This window comes from Nannobrachium achirus, assembly GCF_963921795.1.
Source record: "Nannobrachium achirus genome assembly, chromosome: 8".
Classification (NCBI taxonomy): Eukaryota; Metazoa; Chordata; class Actinopteri; order Myctophiformes; family Myctophidae; genus Nannobrachium; species Nannobrachium achirus.
In genome coordinates, this window is record NC_137817.1 from 41,237,032 (window position 1) to 41,254,700 (window position 17,669).

The 17,669-nt window shown below is 43.9% G+C and overlaps 1 protein-coding gene across 1 annotated transcript; it reads left to right on the plus strand.

Annotated features, from left to right (window-relative positions):
* Positions 1-1,116: 1,116 nt before the first annotated feature.
* On the plus strand, positions 1,117-12,472 carry LOC308290105 (A disintegrin and metalloproteinase with thrombospondin motifs 15-like; the record flags this gene model as incomplete). Its single annotated transcript, XM_080731880.1, has 8 exons — positions 1,117-2,109; positions 4,700-4,832; positions 6,489-6,656; positions 7,056-7,339; positions 7,681-7,858; positions 8,560-8,735; positions 10,379-10,554; positions 11,692-12,472. 8 exons carry the CDS (start codon positions 1,117-1,119, stop codon positions 12,470-12,472), a joined length of 2,889 nt encoding a protein of 962 aa, XP_080588006.1.
* Positions 12,473-17,669: the final 5,197 nt, after the last annotated feature.

Here is a 17,669-nt window from a genome sequence, read left to right on the forward strand (position 1 = left end):
TACAAGGTCAACTAAAAGGAAACTTAGGTAAGCCTTGCAGGCTGCAGCTTATTTCCATTGAGATCCATCCCCAGCTAAATGATAGTTAGGAACCAAATGGACCATATGGGTATAGGCCTATAACTCAGAGAGTGTAATGGAACCAAATGGACCATAATGGGTAATTTCCAACTCTCTGAGTCCGAGTTAAATTAAGATTGATTTTACAAAATTGTGGTCCCAGAGATAGAAATTACATTAAATGGGGGTCGATCCGTAGCCTAATGCATGCATGTCAATCTGGACTGGGGGTCCTTGACATTTAAATTGATGGGACTTACCGCTAGCTAGAACCGCACAATCTTCTCTAATGGGGGTCCCTGGCATATATTTTACTGAGAAACAGTTCCACTTGTTTCCTATAATTTGCAGCCTACAAACATTTTATCAGTTAATTCATTGTCATGAGCATGCAGACAGACAGTGAAGTGAGTGCACTGCAAGCAAAGTTTTATTTGCGAGTCAGGCGTCCGCGAAACATGCGTTCTGACAAAAGTGCAGTTGACACAAGCAATGCATATGGTTATAATCTGGTAACTTTTATGTTGGGCTAATGAATCGGGGAGCAGTTTGGTCTTTTTCTCTGCTGGGGAGGAATGTTGGATAGAGGCTATCATCATCATCATCATCAGCCTCCCAGTGAGAGATGGGAGGGGACGCGCGTCCCAGCCATAGGTCCCAGCTCGTGCCACACATGCTGCGCAGCAGCAACAATAATATTTGGAGAGCTACAAGTGGTTGCGGTTTGCAGCTCACGAACCGGGAGGCATGACCAACGAGCTCCCTCTGTAGCACCTCCTCCGATCTCTGATGACAATGTTCATCGATGTTTATACTTGACTTTAAAGCTCAAGTCTTGAATAGAAGTTTGCTGGTCAGAGTGGAGCAGCAGCGGCGGTATGGCAACGAGGATGGGTTACAGTGAACCAGGAACGCAATAGTTCCCCAGTCCTTTGAGGGGGCTCACGACTTACTGCGGTCCGCACCAGTGCGCACAGCTGTCTGCTGCATGTGGCGTGGGGCGCAGGGCAGGCAGATGACATTGGATGGGGCTTTTTCGTTTAACTCGTAGCAAAGATGGCTGTATTTATTAGAGCTTTGGTTATCTTTGTGGACGTGCTCATTTGTGTGAACCTGAACTATTGCATGGAGGTAGACTTCAGTACACCTGTTCGATTGGATCGCCAACAGTTAGAGAACCACCTCTCTTGGCCAGCGGAGAGGATAAACGAGAAACAGGTTGTTTTTACAGTAAATGCTTTCAGTCAGGAATTTTACCTCCACCTCAATCCGGATTCTAATTTCCTCGGTCCAAGTGTTGCGCCTCCTGAGAGCGACTCATCAGCAGCAGCATCAAATAGTTCTGCATCAGCCACAGAGCTGAGGCGCTGCTTCTACTCCGGTGATGTCAACGCGGACCCGGATTCCTTCGCCGCGCTCAGCATCTGCAAGGGTCTCCACGGGGCGTTCTCCTACGATGGCATGGAATATTTCATCACCGGGGTCAGGAGGAAAGGGGACGCGTTGTCGGCCGACGGCCCCGGGACAACTTTCGACCGGCATGTCATTCGTCGCCGCGGACGCGCGCACAACTCCAGCGGGAATTACACCAGCAGGTGTGGAGTCGCGGCGCACGGGTCCGACCTCAACATCACGTCCCTGGAGAAATACAAATACATGCGAGAGTACATGGAGAGGGACGGCCTCGCGGAAACAATCTTAAATAAGTTGATGGGGAGGTCCAAAAGGTTCGCCTCCATCCCCAGGTTCGTGGAGGTGCTTGTGGTAGCGGACGAGTCTATGGCCAAATTCCACGGAGATGACTTAAAGCATTACCTCCTGACCCTCATGTCCGTGGCCGCGAGGCTTTACAAGCACCCCAGCATCCTCAACTCAATAAACATAGTGGTGGTGGGCTTTATGGTGATAAATGAAGCCGACAAGGGTCCTAAGGTCTCCAGTAACGCAGCGCTGTCCCTGCGCAATTTCTGCTCATGGCAGAAGAAGTTGAATAAACACAATGACAAGCACCCCGAGTACTGGGACACGGCCATACTGTTCACTAAACAGGTAAGATCGGGAGAAGTAGAGTCAATTAATGAACCAATATGAACTGATTAGGCCACAACAGAACGAAGCACATGCATGTCTTTGCCTCTAAGGAAAGGCACAGGCTGCAGCATGTTTACCTGATGTGCTTTGCAACTAACATCTGCACATAACATCTGTACACTGTCAGACTCCTCTATTCAGTGGGTGGGTTGGCGCTGTGTTGGAACCAATGTCAGTGAGTCACTGGAAAAGCCATGCTATTTCCATTAAAGACATCACCACCACCACTGACTAATGACAAGGGAATAAATTAGGGCACTATAAACAAAATAGAGTAGGGGTAGATTAGCCTATACATTTAAAACTGGACTGTGCTGGCTGACAGTGATGGAACAGGAAGCATCAGTTTCTGTGTGTGAAAGTGATGTGGTCATTTGTGTTACACTACAAGACTTTGGCCCTGGTCTTAGATCAGCTTGGCCTCACGTGCATGTATGAGCAAGTCTCCCTAACCACTTGTTCAGCCTGTTAACCCCACAGTCTCAGCTGTGTGACACCTACAGTAACCCAATAGAGTAATGGGAGTATGTCGATGTTACTACATCTGTTACTCATCTTTTCGACACCTGACTCTAACCCTCACCCTAACCTTAACCTCCGTGGAGTGAGTCGCTAACCCTCTGGTCGAAATGATGGGCGTTCGCAAAAGCGAGATTTCCCCCAGAGTAATCACAATAGACCCAGTTTGTGAGCCTGCACAGCAAAAAGCCTCTGTGTCAGACTTATTCCGAGGTTGTAAAACTGGTCCCTGTAATTGTGGTTGTTGTGGCATGGCGTTTTGACCAGTTATTGAACTGTGTGTCAAACCACTGGCCCACCCTTCTGTTGCCAAGCCACGCCAGTTTTGCATATCAGTAGGCCTTACAGCTAAGCCACCAAGTAGATGAGTTCAGGTTTTCATCACATAGCTCAGTACAGACCCCTCAAATAACACAGCCTCCGTGCTGCAGCCGCTCATTTACAGAGTACAGAGTACTGTCTACCAAGCAACCTGTACAGGCTGCCCTATATCTATACAGTATCTATCCACAGTAGTTTTAGACACAAACTGTCTGTCTCTGTTTGTTTAACACAGTTCCCTTTTTATGTGCATACTATAGCAAACATGCAAATACTGTACATACTTCAAGGTCAAGCAAGCAAGGTTATTCAATCCCCTGGACAGACGTTCTTATTTATTTAAAGCAAGGATGAGGATCTGTTGGAAAATACAAGGCATGGGATGTTGTCCTCGTAGGGTGCAACACATGCTGTTCCACTGCACTGGAAAATCTCTTGTAATAGGTTATAAAGAGTCTGTCGTGGAACACTTCGCTGTCAGGGCTTTATTTCTGTCTTACTGGAGGCTCTTTGTGAAGTATGCTCAACAGGTTTGCTGTCAGTCCTCTGCTCACCTTTCCTTGGTTAGTCACCACAGAGCAAGTGATCAGTGCACACTTCTCACCAATACAACTTGGAAATGTGGAAATCAGAAAAAGGTGTCAAAAGCGGGGTTAGAATGCATCATATCTTAAATTCCCTGTTTTTATTGTAGCAATAACATATTCAGCTAGATATCCTGTTAGCAAGGCAGCAATTCTTGTAAATATTAATTTGTTCCTGAGGGGAAACTACAGGTCAGAACTTATCTGCAGATTTTAATAAGCAGACAATGTGCTGTGATATAATAACTGGCAAGGGCATTTATTAGGGGAAACATTGGTCCAGACGGCAGGTTCAACAGCAGCCAACTCTGCTGGTCAATTAAATGAGGTGGGAGGCGCACCAGACAGAGATAGGAGTTTGTAGAGGAGGGAGGGAGAGCCGACAGAGATATGGAGGCAGTGTTTGTTGAGAACTCAACAAGGCGGCCGTCAGCTTGAAGAAGAGAGATTAGTCAGAGCATCACGGATCACTTGGACGGGCTGTGCTTTAACATCCACCCTGGGGTTTGGGTCTTGCAGGTGCTGGGTGTTTGTGGTCAGAGTTTACACACGTACAACATTCCAGGTGCTGAATCAAAAGGATTTAGTCCATGTACTGGTATATAGACTCCAGACTCAGTCTAAAAATATCAAAATGCTCTCATCTAGTCCTCTCTGTGTGGGTGGAGGGCACCCAGATGTAAAAATATACTGTGGACACTCCTCTATGAGAGAAAATATGAGTGGCGAAAATGTGTAACAAATTAAAATACATTTCCATGGTAGATTCCCAGGTAGCCTACTATAGGTTGAAAGTGGGCAGGCTCTTCTTCCGTGAATTATGAGCAAAGGCAAGGAGAGATTATAAGTCAGCCAATTTGAGCCAAGAGTCTAGTGGGCTTTGTTAGAGCAGTTTATGGTCCATTCATTCTGCAGCCATTAGCCATAGGTCTCTCAGGCACACATAACTTGGCTTAGCACAGGCTACAACTTGGCAAGAAAAGGACCTCCTGCATCATGACTCATGAGTGACTTTTTTTTCTCTGTAAATCAGCAAATTGATTTTCACCATTAGCCATTGTCAAAGCATTCATTTTTTAAAAGACTTTCCCCAATCAGCAGTACTCATGTGTGTTTGTCACCAGGATCTCTGTGGCGCGACCACCTGCGACACCCTGGGTATGGCAGACGTGGGGACCATGTGTGACCCTAAGAGAAGCTGCTCCGTTATCGAGGACGACGGCCTGCCCTCGGCTTTCACCACCGCACACGAACTAGGTGAGGCAGGCCTCATGTCGTTGGTCACAATTTAAGTAAAGTAATGTGTACCGTTGGACCGATCGCCACAGATGGACGGTACGCATTTGTACTGATCTGGAGCCAGCACTTGTGTCAGTGTGCCTGGCACTGCTCAAGTTAATCTCAGACTGAAATGCCAAGAATGCTGTGACCACGTGTGACAAAAGGACGCACACATAAACTATAGCGTGACCCCCAGGCTCTGTGACGCTCATGCACGTGATTAGGTTACATTGAATAGATTGCCAACTATCAAGCCTGAGTTATACTTGGTTGTGCATTGTGTCAGCGCATAGAAGATCTACAGTTTATAATGCGTGCAGATCTGCTGTTTTCGGGGCGCTCAAATTAGGCGTCGGCTGTCAGATGTGGCTGGTGGGAATGAGGAGTTTGCAATGCTAACCCCATTTTGGGCATTTTGGTTAGGACTGGAGTTATTAATGATGCAACAAGTGACAGTTGCTATCAAGTGATTTCAATCATCGCTGGTTGGACAGACCGAGGAGAGAAGGGAGGGGGGGTGTAATGCCTGGCCGAGAACCGATGGAGGAGTGTTACCAGATGTGTTCAGGCCCTATGAGAGGCATCGGTTTACAGTGCCCACTTACATGAAGTAATTATACAATTTCCCTTTCGAAATGATCCTGTCCCACCATTCAAAATTGGTTTGTAAAGTCATCCTTTACGTTCTTTTCCCCCCCTTTGTTACTTTTGTACTACATATATGGCACATGTAAGGAGAATGGAATGGCTTCCTTGGGAACACAATTCCCCTGGTAGACATGTTTTTTAGTACATGGAAGTATGCCATGTTTTATATTCCCATGCATAACCACATTCTTCCCCTACCCTGACGTCATTCCCAAATCACCAGGAGGAAGCTTAGTTGACTGCATGTTGTACTTTTGTATTGAGAAGGTAATGATGTGCAGTCAGAGGTTTCACTCTGTATTAACTTTCTCATAAATCTGCCCTTGTTACCCGGGTGATTGTGTTGTGATTGCCACTCAACGGAGTAATTGCTTTGTAGTTGAAATATAAACCCATACAGACAGACCTTTCATGCTTTAAAGTAACTGATGTGTCTCTGGCTTGAATGAGCCATCATTTTAGTGCGAGCGTCTGATGAGAAGATTCTCTGTCTTTGCCTCCTAAAAAGGACAATCAACAGAATCCACGTACCCTGAGGAGAAATAGAGAATGTCAAATGAGAGGCTTATAACGAGAAAGAAAACAATTCATCTGACAACTGGATGTACGGTATTCGTAAATCAAATCCACCTGAAAACGGTATCCATCTGAAAACTGATTCCAACTGATTCATAATCCTAGAGTAAAAAAATATGCAATGATGAAAAAAGTACAACAAAACGCATTTTTGCTGATTCCTGATTGTGTATTGGTTATGTGAGACGTTTTCCTGTTAGTTTGCATAACACCGTCATATGGAATTACGTTTTTGTTTTTGGTCAAATATATTTTATTGTGAACAGATTATACAAACATGTGACATTACGGTACATGCACTAAAATATTGAACTGAAATATTCCACAGAGAAAAGAAAACTATTTGATGTGGAATTCATTTCTGAAAGTGTACGGTAGCACAGGACTAAATGTTTCTTCGTCCTTCAGGTCACGTCTTCAATATGCCCCATGACAATGTGAAGGCGTGTGAGGAGGTGTTTGGGAAGCTACGGGACAACCACATGATGTCTCCCACCCTCATTCAAATTGACAGGAACAGGCCGTGGTCTGTGTGCAGTGCAGCCATTATCACCGAGTTCCTGGACAGAGGCCACGGTTAGTAAGATGGGTGCAATGGGCTTGTATTGACATTGGATATTATAAGATGTGATGAGGTGGGGTGAGATTATGATTTGAGATAAACTGAGATGAGATGGGATGGTATGGGACATGAGTATTGCCCTTTTTCAGCTGAAGTGTCCCACAATAAAGTATTTCTAAAATGTCAAGTAATGAACCTGGCCTTAAAGGAGTAGTTAACCTCCAAAAGAAATTCGCGACAAAACATTGATTACAATAAACTTACCCCCATTGGGGGGTAAATATATGGCGATTCATGGCGTGAATAATCAATAGAAAAAAATTGGCATTTTGGGGGTGAACTACTTCTTTAAAAGGACATTTTAGCATGATCTGCATTCAGGGTGATATCAGTGTTGTTGGCTTCCTTCCTAGGGGACTGTCTGTTGGACCAGCCTCAGAAACAGCTGTCCCTCCCAGACGCCCTGCCTGGCTCCAGCTACAGCCTCCACCGTCAGTGTGAGCTGGCTTTCGGCACAGGCTCCAAGCCCTGCCCCTACATGCACCCCTGCTCCAAGCTGTGGTGCACGGGAAAGAACCGCGGGCAGCTGGTGTGCCAAACCCGGCACTTTCCTTGGGCGGATGGCACCAGTTGTGGCAACAACAAGCTCTGTTACAGAGGGGACTGCACTGACAAGAACATCACCATGCAGAACAAGGTAGGTTTGCGATGCGTGGTACGAAAAGGCATTAAGGCAACATGGTTGCAGTGCTGTTCAGATTAATCTGAATTAACAGCATCACAAGCATCACAACGGCAATGGATCCATGTTGCCATGTTGTCATGGCTCCTAATACCAGAACACGTACTATGATGATAGCTTGATAAAGACTAGAGTGAAGCAAAGGTGAACAGAGAAAGTTAAAATGTTACAAAAAGGAGACATGACTTTGAAATCAGATTTTATGATCATAATAGAGATTGCACATTTTAACAACAGATCTGTAAGCCATTATTGTGGAAGTACTATACCTAAGTTTGTATTTTTTGCCCCTCCAGGTGGATGGCCGATGGGGGAAGTGGGGTGCGTTTGGTGACTGTTCCAGGACATGTGGGGGAGGTGTTCAGTTGGCCAAGAGGCAGTGTGACAACCCCGTCCCAGAACATGGTGGAAAGTACTGTTACGGACTGCGCATCAAGTATCGTTCCTGCAACCTCAACCCCTGTCCTGAAACAGGTCAGCTCATCTCAGCTTAAAGGTTTTAAACCTTGCTGTCCACCAAATAAAGGGACACAAAAATGGCAGCTGCACTTAAAATAATAACCTTTTAGTCCGAAGTTCACAAAACCTTGACTGCCAACTGCAACAGAGACACCAGAGAGTAAATTTTGTTATTGAGGACATTTGCTCTACAAGCAAAATTGGCAGATTGGTCATTCTGTAGTCTGTGTATGTGTAGATATACTGTATATGGATATAGATATAGATAGAACTGAAAACATCCTTTAAACGTTTGAGTAGGTCATATGATTTTAAGTATGAGTTTATTTAATGGCTGTTAATCTGAAGGTTACATGCAAACTTAGCTTTACTAGCAAAACAGATGCAGCGACAGAACTAGATAGTAGATAGTGTAAAACTAGACACAGACTTGCATTTATTGTGAATAGTAAATGCTTTGAGTTGTTTTCTCCTCCTTTATGCTTGTTTGTTTGTTTGTTTTCTTTTGTACTTTGAACATGGCACCAATTTAAATAGGGGATTAACCCTCTATGTGTGTCCCTTTGGGTTAAGTACTGTAGCTACTCTGCAAAATCCTGAGTGTCAATTTAACGAGTAAAATGTACACTCAGGAGTTTGCAGTGTAAACGGTCTGTTACTGTATGTGTGAGTGAGTGGTATAGCTGCTGACCTATAGCTTGCTTATTCGTTCTCAGGTAAGAGTTTCCGTGAGGAGCAGTGTGAGACGTTCAATGGATTCAACCTCAACACCAACAGACTCAGCTCCACCGTGGTCTGGGTACCAAAGTACTCTGGGATCTCACCCAAGGACAAATGCAAGCTCATCTGCCGTGCCAATGGGACAGGATACTTCTACGTCCTGGCTCCAAAAGTATGTAACGTTCATGATGTATGTGTTACTGTCGCATCCACGATGCCTAGGAAAGGCATCCTATCCACGAGTTTCCAACGCCCCATAGTGCATTGCGCAGACGTCTGCACCGAGCTTCCGGCGCCGATTTACAAGCTCACAACGGGTTGCATCTGCGACGCGACGTGAGCTTGTATGTCTGCTGTTAAACCCTCCTGATAGTCTCCAGTAAACTCCCGCGGAAACTTGTGGATAGAAGAAACATCACAAATTATATTGTTGCTGATTATGTTAATTGATCAAATATAAGAAATAATTGTATAAAGTATATAATAAAGTCATGAATTATATACGAAGCCATTAAAAAGTTTAATTCAAATAATCAAGAGTCATTAAAAAGTGATTCCTCTGGATAATAATAAGTGAACATGGTTAATCTTGCTACATCTTAACTACATGTGACTGTCTTAACTACACGTGACTGTGTGTGTGTGTGTGTGTGTGTGTGTGTGTGTGCGTGCGTGCGTGCGTGCGTGCGTGCGTGCGTGCGTGCGTGCGTGCGTGTGTGCGTGTGTGTGTGGGGTGAGTACTGTGCATTTGCAAAATTTGTACATTTGGCAATCACGTGATCAGACAATTATTATGTGCATAATAACAAGAGAGATGGAGAGATCTCTCTCAGAGAGATGGGAGCGGTCAAAGTTTGATGGATAGACTAGCGATGTAAGTGGAAGGTTTAAAGTGGCGTCGCGGTTAAAGGGTGAACAAGTAACAAAACCAAAACAAACCGGACATGTTTAACTTCCCAAAAACAACATGTTTAACAGTCTTTCTTCTAAAAAAACTGGCCAGTATCCATACAGTACATGGTGGAGAGAGACAGAGGAGAGCTGCTCATTGCAAGAACATTTAAGCAGGGACAGGCGCTGTATGAGTGGTCAGTGTTGCCAGAGTTTGCGAGAGAAGTAGACAACCAATATTTACAAGCGACTTACCCTAAACCCTACAGAGAAACAAGACGAAAGTTGCTCCTAATAAGCGGACATGGCAACAGTGGCTGTAATTGTGTTGTGAAGACAAAAGGGAACATGCAGGACAGTGTCACTGCACAGCTGTGAGCTGTCAGCAAGTATTTATGCAACCGCCAATGTTGTTACCTCAGTATAGCCAGACCCTCCAACTAGAATAGATACAGTAGTGGTGTTTCTGGTAGCTTCTCTCTATCAAAATGCATGGAATACCATACTGCGCGCATACGCATGTGCACGGCTGCACGCGCACGCACACGCACACACACACGCACACGCGCACACACACACACACACACACACACACACACACACACACACACACACACACACACACACACACACACACACACACACACACACACACTTGATAAGGCTTTGTTATGCACCATACATGAACCACTTGATACATGCTATCAAAAACACATACACATGGCACTCAGTTTGCACACACATTTGCGCTCAAATCTTTCCACAATGGAAATATGCTCTCAAAATTTTTGTTTTATCCTTTTGACAGATATGTACAAATACATGGTCATGTATTATGCTTTTTGGTATATAAAAACATGCATCTGTCAATCAATCAATCAATCAATCAATCAATCAATCAATCAATCAATCAATCATCTCCAGGTGGTGGATGGAACACCCTGCTCTCCAGACACTTCGGCTGTGTGTGTTCAGGGCCGCTGCATCAAGGCCGGCTGTGATGGCAAGCTCAACTCAAACAAGAAGTTTGACAAGTGTGGCGTGTGTGGAGGGGACAACCAGGGCTGCAAGAAGATCTCAGGAATGTTCACCAAACCCATGTAAGTTAAAGCAACCACTGACTAGAGGCCGCAGTTTACAGAGTTTTTTTATAATGGCTGAGAGGCGTAGGTGGGCACAAGGCGCTAGCCAAGTGTCTCCGACCCTATCAGCCATTATAATCGTTTGCTATGTTCATCTTTCATTCTCACTCGTAGTGCAACCAGTGAGAATAAACAAATTGATTTGCATTATTACGGATATAACGTTACGTCATGTTGTAGTTGGTTGTATTCATAAGTTTTCACAAGGCTAGATTTTGAATGAATACCAGGCTTTCCTCCAATGTGGAAAGTCTGGTGACGCGAGGTTACACTACAACTAGAAAGATGCAGTTGGTAATTGCAAGTTTCACACCTGCAAATGAATTCCGTCTTACCATGTCGGTGGCAGTGGCTCAGGGGTACAGAAACCGTCATTAGAACACAGAGGGTTCCCAGTTCGATCCCGGGCTCCCCCAGAGTTAGTGTCGAAGAGTCCTTGAGCAAGACTCTGAACCCTAGTTGCTCCCGGTGAGCAGGTTGGTGCCTTGCATGGATTCCTCTGCCATCGGTGTATGAACGTGTGTGTGAATGGGTGAATGTAATGCACAATCTCTGTAAAGCGCCCTGGATAAAGGCGCTATATAAATGCACCATTTACCATTAAAATTCTCCCCATTCAAGTCAATGGGGTAAATTAATTCACTAATACATTAATGGCCAAATATGGAGATCTCTGTGTCAGTCCGTGTCCCTTTTATTCCCATATTTGGAGATCCCTGATGTCATCAATATTAAGCCATAACTTGGAATGCCCATATATGGACATACTTTGTCAGTCTCATGTGGTCTATGATGTCAGTCATCTCCATATTTTGGAAAAGTTAAATTTCTATTAAAGTCAATGGAGAAAATGTATTCACGAGTATATAAATGAAACAATATATAACGTATCTCTTTTCAAAATGCACCTCTGCGTGTCCAAATGAAGCCGTGCCACCAAAACTGTGGGAGGAGTAGCGCGGCAAAAGAAGCGTTTATCTAGAAAGCTTGATGGAATTAAATAAAGTCGGACAAGTACTATAGTCTGGTTGCCCTGCAGGGGCAACCACACAAACTCTTAGCACGTCATTCACATTTAATCTCCGCCCCTTCTAGACACGGCTACAACTTCGTGGTGATGCTGCCCATGGGAGCGTCCAACATCGACATCCGACAGCGCGGCTACCGGGGCTTGGTGAGCGACGAGAACTACCTGGCCGTGAAGAACCGCCACGGCAAGTACCTCCTGAACGGCAACTACGTGGTGTCGGCGGTGGAGAGGGACCTACTGGTGAAGGGCAGCCTGCTGCGCTACAGCGGCACCACCACCGCCACCGAGACGCTGCAGGCCATCAGGCCCCTCCAGGAGCCCCTCACCGTGGAGGTGCTGTCCGTGGGGAAGATGACCCCTCCCCGGGTGCGCTACTCCTTCTTCGTCTCCAAGGAGAGCAAGGAGGAGAAGATGCAGCGGAAGGAGGAGAGGAGCCACGTGGCTCAGAACAGCGTGCTGGCGGAAGGAGGCAAGAAGGTGGTGCTGAAGGACCGGGCGGTGGACAAGAGGGCCTCCAGCCAGTGGGTGAGCGGGGGCTGGGACAAGTGCACGGTGACGTGTGGCAACGGGCTGCAGAAGAGGCTGGTGCAGTGCCAGAGCGCGGAGGGTCGCCAGGCGGCGGACTGCGAGAACGCCTCCAGGCCCGCGGCGATAAGGGTGTGCGGGGACCCCTGTCCGATGTGGGACATAGGACCTTGGTCTCAGTGCTCAAAGACCTGTGGCAGGGGGTTCAAACGAAGACCTGTGCGCTGTGTTACCCAGAACAGCCTGAGTCTACCCAGAGAGCACTGCTCTGGACAGAGGAAACCTCAGGAACTGGACCTCTGCAGCCTGAGGCCGTGTTAGAGCGCAGTGCTAACTGGACAACTTGTGATTTACTTCAGTCAAAGTGATGGAGAAAAAGAACAGAAAGGGTCCAAATCATCACATTAATGGCGTTGTGGTTGTGTTCTCTGTGACAATGCTGAGGACTGAGTGCTCAGCAGTCCAACTTGTCTCTGCAGAACTCTCAGTGGCCTGTGGAGACAAACCAGTGGAGATGGACCTCAGCAGTGCCTGGCACTGGTTTGAAGAGGCGGAACATTATGTTTACACGGGACAAAGGAAGGGAAAGGGTTTTCTTGTACAGTATATTGTCAGGTTGGACTCGAGATTAGTCTACCTCCGGTGGGACACATGACGTGATGCCTACACAATCACAGCAGCAGTCTTACTACCTTGGTGTTAACACACATCCCATAATATCTAGATTGTGTTGAGATTGTACTTAGCTGGATCACACTTACAGCAGGCATTGAAATACATTCCTAGCTGTACACACATTGGACAGTGTTTAAGGGTAGAAGAAATAGTGTGTCACACACGCACGCACGCACGCACGCACGCACGCACGCACGCACGCACACACACACACACACACAAAATGCAAGATTGATATTGAATGCAAACAGTATTTCCTTTATTGAGCCGTTCTGAGCTTCCAGCAAAGAGAGAGTGATAAATTATTAGATAAGGTATTGAACATCAAGCCATTCAGTCATATCAAACACCACTCTGCTTTTTTAACACTATCACAGATGTTACCTGTGAATTGACAGTAATTTCAGCAAGGAACAACTCAAAATGTGAAGCACGGTACTGTATCTGAAAAATGAAAGACCTGGTTGGTCCATGCACTAGTTTTTATTTCATTCAATCTTTTTTTTTTTTTCAGCAATACTGGCTGTCACAGTCACAGTCACACTTACACTATTCATTTAAATGCCAAATCAAATTCATGACAATTTGAATATTCGAAAAACAAAAACAAAAAAATAAAATAAAATAATTCCTTTAAATAGTGACTTTTAGTTCCACATAAAAAAACGCCAGCAAAATATCCTACACACTTGAAAACATCTGCCATCATTGTCAAACCAATGATCAATTGTATCAAATAATCTCTGGGTGCTTGCTTTTGACCAAAACAATATGCATTTAAATGACCCCTAGAGCCAAGTCCGTGCCATATTGTATGCAGTAAGCAGAAAATGCTGCATACGTTATCAGTCACTCTGTAAATCAAGTCCATTGGTGTCAAAGCTCAGCTGGTTTCTCCTATGTTGCCAAAGAGAAAGCCTTTGTGTTGTAATAGATAACTGTCTGGTTAACCTGACAGATGCATGGCTAGCTCATATTATCCATACAGGCCAAACACATATTCTGGACACTCCTGTAAATGGGAGAAAATGGATATTCCCCAAAAATATCTGTAAAAGGGTATTTTGAAAGTCCAAAAATATATTTGCAAATAACATATTTGGGCTCTTTGTTTTTTAAATTATGTGAAATGTGAAAATGATATTTTTTGATGTATGTTTTGGTGGACAGTTATGCCTGTAACTGCCTTAGAACGGTCGACAAGCTTGACGTGATGCGACACTTCACGTACTGTAGATCTGCCATTTTCTATTGGTGTTGTTGAGGGAATAAATGAGCAGACCTTGTATTCTATTGAGCTTTGGGTAGCCTCGGGAACCCAGGCGTTTCCTTGGGGGACCCCGGTCAACTCAGTAAGGGTTTAAGTGGTTCATGATGCTCCACAGTATACTGTATTGTGTGATAAGTCACTGTGAGCAAAGCGCTAGTTGGGAGTCCAGTGGCTGCTTACGTGCTTAAAATACCATTCCTAAGTGATGATACTTAATTCATTTTGGTCCCATTTGTTACACATTGTTTCGTTGGTTTATGCCAAACCCATAGCTCATGTCAGGCCGCCATCATGATCCCCGGCCGCAAAGATTTGCAGCATTTAACAAGATTTTTCTCACCATGACCTCTCTTAAGGGGGAGGTGTGGTGAAAGGCCTACCTATTATTTAGTAAACTCCCCCGTGTCAAATTAGATCTTAGAGTTAGAGTTATAGAGTCAAATTAGAGTTATAAATGCATAGATTAACTCGCATACAAAACACAGGCAAAAGGCTTATTTTCGAGACAGATATAGCTCCATGGTGAACTGTAAATAAAGATAATGTTTGATGGTACATTACAGTACAGTACTGTATATGTTCACTCACTTGATTTCTGGTCCATCGTGGCTCAGAGGGTCTCGTTATACCATCTATAAGATGGACTTGTACAGTTGTTACACTTTACTTTGTTTTTTACACCATGTACAGGTTTTTTACGAGATGTGTTTTGTATTGTATACTATGTATACATTCATCTAGCTGTGTATGGAATTAAAAATATGTATATGAACACAACTTGGATGATTTGTATGGAACTTCAGATCTCTACGGTTTCTTGAGGAAATAAACAAATTGAAGCATTTAAGCATATACTAGTTGTCTGCTCCCACTTTGAAAACCCACGGGTTAAAGGATGTTAAAAATACATGCTGAGAGACATTATATATATAGACATTGCTTGAGCTACCGTCTGTCAATAAATGCCATTATCCTTTAAGGGGCCTCCATTAGTGTCAGTAAAGCCGTATCTGTTACAGCAGCAGTTTGTGCTGTCCCAAGCAGTCTTCCATCACAGGCAATGAGACAGCTCTTCTCCAGACAAGCATGGCTGCCGGTGAAAACACATTCATTCATTCTCTTTGGAATTCTGCTGATTCAAGCTCCGTTGTGGCAGCCACGCTGTAACAACACAACCAGCTCGGCCGCCACATGCCCAGTAAGCCTGCTCCATTGTTGGGGTGAGCTGCTCCGGGCGTATCTATCTCACTCAGACAGCCTGCAACCTTACACTGCTGGCTGTCAGGAAGAGACTGACAGCCACACCTCATGTTCTGTACATCATCTATTATTATTATTATTATATATTTTTAAAGATATTTTGGTGTGTTTTTCGGCCTTTATTTATAGTTTTGATAATGGAAATCAGGACTCGAACCTGGCTGCTTAGGTGCCTATAGGTGCCTGGACCTTTTTTTTTAAATATTTATTTTGGGGCTTGTATGCCTTTATTGTAAGGACAATACATTGACAGGAAAAGGAGAGAGAGATGGGGAGTGACACGCAGCAAAGGTCGTCGTGATTGGGATTCGAACCCGCAGCACTAGGTGCCCAGATCATCACGCCGGCAGTTAAAAGATAAATGAGAGACAAACTAATAAATTGCTCCGACACCATAGATTTACAGATCTTTCGGGCAAATACAGTAGTGACAGTTACTTCTTAAGGGCAATAATACAAATAATACAAACTTGAATGGGGCCGCTCCATGATGGCATATCTTCTCCAGGCCGGGTATCCCAGGGCTGTGCAAATCGTTGGCTGTAGCCGTTAAGACCAGAGGTCCCCTTCTTTTGTGATCCTTCCTGAGGGTTGTTCCTTTTCTTTTCCTCTCAAGGGATATTTGGTTGGGAGTTTTTCCTTGCCCGATTGAGGATCTAACGTAGTGGTGGAAAGAATACTCAAATGTTTTACATAAGTAAGAGTATCAACCCTGCAATGTAGAAATACTCTGTTACAAGTAAAACGTCCGGTAATCAAAATGTACTTAGGTAAAACAAAGGGCATCAAAATATACTAAAGGAGTAGTTCACCCCCAAAATGACTTTTTTTCTATTGATTACTCACACCATGGAGAGTAGAGTTCAATAATATTCTTTGGTTTTTGTCACATTCCTAAGACAAAAATGTGATAATAATAAATTTACCCCCATTCATTTCGGATGGTGACCCGTTTCGAAACGGGTCACCATCCGGAATCAATGGGGGTAAATTTACTCAAATCAAATTTTTGTCTTAGGAATGTGACAAAAAACAAAAAATATTATTGAACTCTACTCTCCATGGCGTGAGTAATCAATAGAAAAAAAGTCATTTTGGGGGTGAACTACTCCTTTAAAGTACCGAAAGTAAAGGTATGCAAAATGTTTCACAAATTATTACTAGGTCTAACATTTAGCTTGCAGATCGGCTATTTTGAAATAGACAAAGTTTAAATAGGGCTGAGGTGGTTACTATGTTTTGTTATAATAATCTAAATATACAAAGTAACTAGTAACTAAAGTTTTTAGTAACTAAAATATTTGTAGTGGAATAAGTACAATATTGGCCTCTGAAATGTAGTGGAGTAGAAGTAAAGTTGGAAATACTCCAGTTAAGTAAAAGTACCCCAAAGATTTACTTACAGTAAGTACAGTACTTGAGTAGATGTACTTAGTTACTTTCCACACTGGTGGAAGGTGGTTGCTTTCCTTAAGAATGTGGATCTGTAATTACTAGTAAGTCTCCCTTTGAGACTGTAGTAATTAAGAACTATTCAAATAAATTTGAGTTGAGTGGATGTTCTTGTCTCTCTACACTGTCCAATCAAAGTAGATATCTTGTTCTAAACACATTTTGTTCTGTGTAACTTGGACACCATTTATTTGCATCCCAGTGGTGGACTATTTGGATTAGGGTTATTGGCCTGCCTGGGACTGTTGCTCTCTCCTGTTCACACCCCTCTAACTCGCCCTTCTCTCTGTAAATATTTATCACGTTAACAACGTGGTTTTGTAGAACCATACAGCGACACAGAGGGAGAAGTTCATTTTTATTTTATTTTGATTTGGCTCTTGGCAAAAGCATCCCTGCTTGCCCTTGATCAAATGTTAAACTGTCCAAGCTGAAACAGGTGGCCTAATAAAAAGCTCCCCTGCTTGGAATTCCACAGAACCTCACCTGACATGCTTGTTTAACCCAGGTTTAACCCTGATTACCAAGCCAATAAACCAAAATGTGTTTTTTGTATTGATGCTTCTAGATGATAATGACAAAACAGGCTTTAAGTTGCTTTATCCTTACTGCCTATAGAGCCCTAGAGCCTAGACAATCTGTGTGTAGAATTAGCTAGGATCAGATGTCTTTTAAATCAAATAAAGTTTTGGAACCTTTTCCAACTGGATAGCTGTTTATAGGATGGATGTCTGTAAATGTCCGATTCACCATTTATGACAATATACATCATGTATAGTGTGAAGAAATAAAGTACGACAATATACTAAGATATCACTTTTTATGACACTGAGCAAAACACTACCACTTAGGGACTCTCGA